This window comes from Xenopus laevis, chromosome 1L (assembly GCF_017654675.1).
Source record: "Xenopus laevis strain J_2021 chromosome 1L, Xenopus_laevis_v10.1, whole genome shotgun sequence".
NCBI lineage: Eukaryota > Metazoa > Chordata > Amphibia > Anura > Pipidae > Xenopus > Xenopus laevis.
Genome location: NC_054371.1, coordinates 180,800,775 through 180,808,990, shown reverse-complemented (window position 1 = coordinate 180,808,990; position 8,216 = coordinate 180,800,775). Strand labels below are relative to the sequence as shown.

The 8,216-nt window shown below is 41.2% G+C and overlaps 1 protein-coding gene across 1 annotated transcript in view; it reads left to right on the top strand.

The window, feature by feature from the left end:
* Positions 1 to 2,464: 2,464 nt before the first annotated feature.
* Positions 2,465 to 8,216, top strand: part of LOC108717200 — a 22,113-nt gene continuing 16,361 nt past the window's right edge. The window contains exons 1-2 of the mRNA XM_018264055.2: positions 2,465 to 2,835; positions 6,236 to 6,428. Of these exons, the coding sequence (XP_018119544.2) occupies positions 2,749 to 2,835; positions 6,236 to 6,428 (280 nt within the window). The 5' untranslated portion in view covers positions 2,465 to 2,748. The remainder of the gene's footprint in view (positions 2,836 to 6,235; positions 6,429 to 8,216) is intronic.

The window sequence follows — 8,216 nt, the reverse complement described above, 5'->3', positions numbered from 1 at the left end:
ATAGTAATGGGGGCTGCAATTCAAGGTCCAGTTGAGCTGGAGATTGTACTTTGCACAGCAGATAGACTGGACTTGAATGTCATTCCTTGCTCTGTGCACATCTACACCATGGGATTATATACAAAATTAATACTGTTACTTCTAATGAATATATCATTTCTAGTTACAGGATAGAGAGATGCAGACATCTAGTGCATCTAGACATTCCTGCATTGCAGTTGGGTCATTAGTTGAGCTACAGATGATACTTATCTCAGTCCTCTGCTTTAAATAAAGCGGCCATGATTTTTAGCTATTATGCAGCATGTTGAGACATTGCTCCTTGTTACTGGCTGTTTATTGTTTCCACTCACACCACTTGTGCATCATTAAATTACAGGAGCATTTTGGATTTTTCTAACTGAACAATTGTGTAGTAATTGTGATGCACACATTCCAGAAGCAATAGGTCAAAATAAATCTGTTCTATATGCTGCATGAAGCTGGGCGTGCAATTGGAATGATATACCCACAGAAAGTCAGGTGCTTAGCAGGACTTTATTTATGTCATTTAATAACTGTGTAAATCTTATAACTGGATTAGTCAGGCCGGTTAATGTTTCTTTCACGACTAGTTCTAGCAATGCCAGGAGCAAAGACTAAGGGGGTCCCGCTGGCAGGGAAAAACTGTACTTCTCATGTGTAACATCAGGCAAAAGTAGCATTTTTAAGAGGAAAGAGAATAAAGCTTGGGCCCCACCTTAAGAGTATGAGCAGCTTTAACTTGTGTTGTCTCCCCAGGCAGATGTGTGGCCTGTCCTGTTGGGAAATGAAAATAAAATCAGCATTTTTAAGTGCAATTTGTTGGGGGGGGGGGGGGGGTTCTGTTTGTTACAGGTAAAGAACATTAGTATTTTTCACAAATCAGGGAACGAGCTCCATTTGTGACCAAAACTCCAATATTTCAGCAAATCTTAATTTGTGTTTGTTTTTTTGTTTTGTAAAGACCAAAGTAAAATGCTGCATGTGTCCTTTGCTTGAGTCTATTCAGCAGGTAATGTAGAAACACATATTATACTGTGCCTGTATCTAGAACAGAATGTATCCTGACAGGACTGATCTACAAAGCATTGAATTTGGGATTTTATCGACAAGGCATTACTTTGTGCTGCAGGTAAAATAATCTGTAATATGGAGACACAACCGATTATTAATACTCAGATAATCATTTTGTATTACTTACAGTCTGTTGAAGCACTTGTAGATATCTATTGTGTATGTACATGTTATGTCTACTGAAATAAAATATTATTGTGACTCCCTTTTTATTGTTTTCCAAAGCATTTTATCAGTAAATAGGCCCATACACAAGCAGTCACTATGTTATTGGGGCTTTTCAATATGGAAGACGCAGGGTTGAAAATGTCAGCTGATGAATAGCCATATAAAGACATTGCTATGGACACACACACGAACACTTGTTATAGAACGCTCACATTAGACTTTATGCAGTGAATTATAATCACTTTAAGTAATAATTGGGCAACAAAATATTTACGTTATTTCAGTTTTGTTTTCCTGACAAGAGCACTCACAAAGCCCCTTATCTCTGTTGGCAAGTTACAAGGGGCTGATTCTTGACCTGTTTACATACATAGACATAGACCTTTCCACTGGCTCGTGTATCTGCACTGAGAGGCACAGTGTTGTCCTGGGTGCAGATAAATATACATACTCATGTTTTCATGGCAAAATCTGCTCTGTGTGTCTACCCAGCCCAACTCTGTGCCTCTCAGTGGATAGGCTGGCTGTGTGGCAGTAGCCATAGCATTAATATGTTTGTTATCCCTAGGAATACACTGGATATATTACTATTGAATTTTCCAAATACCAACCACATCCATACCCTAAATTGCATATTCAAATAAATCTACAAAAAGTTGTTGTGCTTTATGTCACAGGAGTTTAAAGGCCCCCCCATACACGGGCTGATAAAAGCTGCCGACAGACTGAGTTGTTAGTTTATTGGCCTGTGTGTGGGGCCATCCGACTGGCATCCTGATTGATATCTGCCCGATATGCCCACATTGAGGTGGGCGATCAGCGCAATATCAGATGCAGATTGGGCAGGGTAAAAAATCCCTTCCGAATGCGGCCGCATCTGTTCGTTGATGTGGTCCCACGATCCAATCGCCCGTATTGCCTCAGCACAATATCGCCCACTTCCATGTTGGCATATCGGGGAGAGATCTGCTCATTAAGCGACATCACCCTGTGTATGGCCGCCCTAAGGGTCTGAATTAAGTTCAGCCAAATCCTGCAAAAAAGTGCTTACGATTAGGCCAAATTCTGAGCCCGATCGTGAATTTGGTGCATCCATAGATATACAGTACAACCCTCATTTTACCTTTTTCTGAAGAAATTGGTGTAAAATCAGGAAAATGCATTATGTATAATATATAGGTGGGACCACAAAACAACAATGTAAAATGAGGGAAAACTTTAAATCAGGGGATGTAACTGTACTTCATTCTTATCAATGGGTTTCATTTGGAGGGGTTAAACTTGATGGACTTTGGTCTTTTTTCAACCTGATGTAATTGTAACTATCAATAACTTCTTGTGTTACTGTATGTCCATTTTAGTGTGTCCATGTGCAGCCATGAGCCAACGTGATGAACAAAGGTGACTGAGCAACTCATTTCAGCCTTCATTTTGTCAAACTGTCATCACACTTGGCTCACTTTAATCACAGACTAAGTTTTTGGGATGCAGCAGGAAACCGAAGCAAACATAGACTGGCCGGAACTGAACTCAAGGCCCCCAAGTCTCCCACAATTTCATCAAGATGTGGCAGTAAGTATATGAATGAACACTTGTAAATACTATTGGATTTGCTGTGTGATGTACAGGCCTGGTTTTGTGGATTAGATGGGAATGATACATAGATGGGCAGATTTGAGCTCAGGTGTTCTACAGAGATGAACTGACCTTATAAAATAGACATGTAGAAATGATAAATCTGATATATATATATATAGCTAACTGATTGTCAGGAGTGTGAGTATCTACAAGTCAGAGCCAAGCAGTGCCCCTGTATCATTGGAATGGGCAGAGCTCAAAGCCTGCTGTACCCCTATTCAATAGAAAAGTAAAAATAACTATTTATGGAATGTTCCTCTATATAAAACAGACTTCTTGTCTCACTTGGAAAATGAAACCATTTTATTTTGATTAAAGTTGGCCTTGAGATCACATAATAATAGTTAGGTTGCCACTGCAAAACCAATCTTTTTATTTCTTTTTTTTGACTGTGTGAGAGACTCTAGACTAGTTTGATCTCACCATTACTACATAAGCAATAAGCTTCTGTCCCAGGTCCCAGCTATATTTTCTCTGTGCCGCCCAATCAGAGTTCAGCAAAGAGCTCGACCAATAGCTGAACGTCCGGCTGAGAAATCAGCTCCTGGGCTTGAATTGCAAAGCTGTTTGGAAGCAGCTACTTTGTGTGTGAATGGATCCTGCATTTCCAGCACCAAGGGGGCCAGAAAGGTTTTCAAATGCAAGAAGCAGTTGTGTTGGTATTAATGAACTCGAAGGAAACGGGATTCTTTTCTTGTGAAAGGGCCATAAAGACCTGCCTCCAGCCCACAGTCCATTACAATTGAATAAGCCCAATAAACAAAAAGCAAATTGTGCCACATGCAATGAGACTGATATATAAGGGTCACTGCTAATGTTATTCCGACAGAATTGCACTAGTAGCTGCTGCTTGTTGGCCAGTCCCCAGTGGGGAGTAGAACACTGGTAGCTTTTCCTTTAAGGCCTTTATTACATCCACTAAGCACTGGAGCTAAAGGCACAAATCATATGTCAACTTTGCTCAAAAGCAAATGGATTTACCCTTTAAATAGGTCCAATCACATTTAAAGGGATACTGTCATGGGGAAAACATGTTTTTTTGTTGTTTTTTTCCAAAATAGTGCTGCTCCAGCAGAATTCTGCACTGAAATCCATTTCTCAAAAGAGCAAACCGATTTTTTTATATTTAATGTTGAAATCTGACATGGGGCTTGACATCAGTTTCCCAGCTGCCCCCAGTCATGTGACTTGTGCTCTAATAAACTTCAGTCACTCTTTACTGCTGTACTACAAGTTGGAGTGATATCACCCCCTCTCCCTTCCCACCCCCCCCCCCCAGCAGCCTAACAACAGAACAATAGGAAGATAACCAGATAGCAGCTCCCTAACTCAAGATAACAGCTGCCTGGTAGATATAAGAACAGCACTCAATAGTAAAATCCAGGTCCCACCGCAACACATTCATTTACATTGAGTAGGAGAAAGAACAACCTACCAGAAAGCTGTTCCATCCTAAAGTGCTGGCTCTTTCTGAAAGCACATGACCAGGCAAAATGGCCTGAGATGGCTGCCTACACACCAATATTACAACTAAAAAAAAATACACTTATTGGTTCAGGAATGATAATTTTATATTGCAGTGTAATTTAGAAATAAATACTACATTATAAAAATCATGACAGAATCCCTTTAATGAAACAGAAGATACAGGGCAGTCTCACTGGTGCGGAGTACAAGTGTAAGGAGAGTGTTTAGTGGTAAATACATTAAAGGACCAGTAACAGCAAAAAAAATGTTTTAAAAAATTAGTATGCTACGAAAAAAGACACAAACACATTTTAAACTTTAAAGTCACTAAGTCTTTATTAAGAAATAACTTCCTGAAACTCCACTTGCTCTCCTCTTTAGGTAATCGGCGATCCATCATGTGGCGCTCCATTTCTCCTCCCTGCCTTCTTTATAGCAGATATAGCCAGGGAGGAGAAATGGAGTGCCGCACGGTGGATCGTCGTTGTTTCTGAAGAGGAGCGCAAGCGGAGTTTCGGTAATTTATGTCTTAATAAAGACTTAACAATTTTAAAGTTTAATATGTGTTGGCGTCTTTTTTTGGTAGCATACTAACAATTTTTTTTGGAAAATTGTTGCTGTTACTGGTCCTTTAAATGAATATCCATGATATATTTGTTGTTTCTGTCAGTGGAACAGAATGGCACTACACTTACATGTGACTGATTAAATTGTGGCCAGAAAGGCTACTGGTTTGTCATTAAAAGTGCCAGTATAGTTGTGACAATGCTGTTAACCCTCTCCAACCTGGAATCATGTGAGTGAATGTTAGCTGAGCCACTGACCAGTGAATGGGAAAGACGTGCCCCCCTCCCTGTGCATGATGCGATACAGAGAGCAAGATGGGTCAATAGCACAGTCCAGTGACATTGTTAGAAGATTCTCTTCTCTACAGAAAATCTTGTTAAGAAACCCGGGGGGCCATCCAGGCAGTGCAGCAAGTCTCCTCTTTATTTGTTGCGGTCTCAGACATGATACATTGCATGTTAGTGGCTTATGTACATCTTGGATTCAACGTGGGATTGTCAAGTCAGGGTGCCATACACTGCTTCCCTGATTCAACCTTTCTTTACTGCATTGGAAATTTATCGGCAAACCAATGCCCCCTAGGTAAGTATCTCATTCAGATATGGACTTGGGTTGGCAGAGTTCTGTTAGCCAGAGACCATAATGGTTGATGTGTTTTTCAGCTGTTTCACCCGGTCTTCTGATCATATCAATGGTCTACAGGCTGGGAATTTCCATCAGTCGCATTATAAACTGATTTTACCTTTGCTTAGGTTTTAATAAATGCTCATCAGAAATGATTTTCACTGGTTATTCTGCACAGGGAGCATTTTGTGTTTGCAGATGTGAGTGGGAGTTTCCATACTATGGGTTGGGTAAACATCTGGCTGGTATTTTACCAGCCTGGCAGGTAAAAATGATGGCTGATCCCAATGTTATAAATAGGGAAAAAAAAGATAAATATATAGGAAGGCCGATATTTATTTCCGGAAAAGGTGGCAACCCTAACTATGGGATGTTACAGAAGATCAAATGCCACAGAACGATGCTAGTATATCTTCTGAAGTAGCCCTCAATCAGGTGAGAGGGAACCATTTCAAAAAAACTATATAAAAACTTCTGAAAGTCCATAGTTATTCAGGATAAAGCTCCTTTACTTCCTACAAGTCCTGCAAATTCTTTAGCAGCCCCAGGCTGAGCCATCTGTTATGTGGGGCAAGTCATGTCTCCAATCATTTAGCAGAGGAGTCTGTATTATCTTAGTGTTTATTGACACCCGGCTGGTGATCTGACTCAAAACTTTTCTCTACCCCCAACTAAGAAAGCACATTCCCCTGTGAGGAAGACAAAGGCACGGCCTCCGGTGGAGGAGGAGCCAGCGGTGAGATCTATTCATTTCAGCACTGCCCCACACACTTCCATCTGGGACTCCCATCCGTCCAGACTCTGCAACTGCCACAAACCCAATGTGGACATGACAAGCAAGTGTGGCCTGGGGATTCTGCTCTTAGCAGGTCAGTCTGCTATCACTACATACAACTAACTCCATCCGTAAGCCTTTACTTTATTCCATTAAGAAATTCTATGGGTAAAATGCTACCACCAGCCATGTTTCTTTGTCATTAGTAGTTAGTTAATGGGGCATTGTTCCATGCGTTTATTTCAGTAGTGCTACTAATGCTATGCAGTGCTGTTCCTGAAGATGCTGAGCCAAAATAAGCCCCTGGGCAGCAGAGCTTACAGTCTCATTTGAGCAACTTGAAATCTCATGACTTTCCCCAGGTCACAAAGCTGAGTGGGGGGTTGAGCTTTAGATCTTACTGACTCCAGTGCTATAACATACAGTATACTATATCTCCCCACTTGTATATGGTCATTTATAGCAGTTGTGCTGTATCTGAAACAGTTGCTGTTGGCTTCTCAGTGTATCCCCTGTAGCTACGTCCTGCCACCAAAAGTGTAGAAGTTGCTGGGCTGCACAATTCACAGGAAAACCACAATAAAGTATCATTGGGACAGGCCAATAGTTTGCAAGTCAGCAGCTTAACTCCGCTTGCACGTTCCCTCACATCCACGGGCTGAAATCAAATCAATCAAAAAAGGAGATGGAAAAGTTAAATCACTGGGTGGGAGGGTTCCAAGCTTGTGGAGCCATCACCACCATCTTCTTTGTTCTACAAGGAATCCTCAATGATTCTCTAGCGCATGAGCAGTACAGCAATTCCAGTGAAAACTCTGTAGTGGCCTTGGGGAAATCCAAACAAGCGAAAGAAGATTGCACACAGTACCCCTCAAACAGTACCCGGGGCTGGAGCATATTTGAAAAAAGTGGCAGCCTAGGGTAACAGGACAGGAATTGCTGGAGGTTCCTAACAACTTGGCTCCCTTGTGTGATTTTAACATTCCTTGTCCATTAAAGAGTATTATTATGCAAATTCTGGGCTGCAAGGCCACTTTTAGGTTCTTCTCCACTGGCAGAAAATACACCCCATGTGTTATGAGCCTAAGGATCCAAAAAAAAAAGGATTTTCTTACTCATTGTTTGTATGACAGACAAATCAGCCCCAGTTGAGATGTATCTATCTACACGTGACTCCAAAGTGAATGCAGTTATTAGGTCAGTGCATTATACAGAAGCTATTCAGTCAGCCGAGGATATCCTGAGTTAGCCCCTTCTATTGCAGCCTGTGGAACAATAGCTTTTCAATGCAGTAACACATGACATAGTGTGAGAGAGTTGCCATTGGCCTCTGCTTTCATTCTCCAAATAATGTCTCTGCAACTAACAAGGAGAAGTTGGGCAGCAGTCTGTGCACATGGGATATTTGATTAGAACACTCACTTGTGCTTTGTGGAACGTGCTAGTAGGTCAGTTGTACAGTCGTATAGTGAATGGTCCATTAGTATGAGATTTGCTGGCCGACATATTCATGGAACTGAGGCTGAACAGCTGTTACAGTAATGGTTTCCTATCTCTGTAACCTTGTTATAAGCTAAGAGGAACATGTTTGTCCTTAAAAGGATGGGGAGGCGGAAACCAAAAAAGTCTGAAAACGATTGCTATAGAGCAGTGATCCCCAACATGTTGCTCACAAACCTTTTTTTATGCTTTAGTTGCATAAAAACCATGTCAATTGCCAAACAGAACCACCCGTTGGCTGCAATTCCACATAGGGGCTGTCAAATAGCCAATCGCAGCCCTTATTTGGCACCCCAGGAACTTTTTTCAGGCTTGTGTTGTTCCCCAACTTTTTTTTACGTTTGAATGTGGCTCATGGATAGATAAAAAAAAAAGTTTGGGG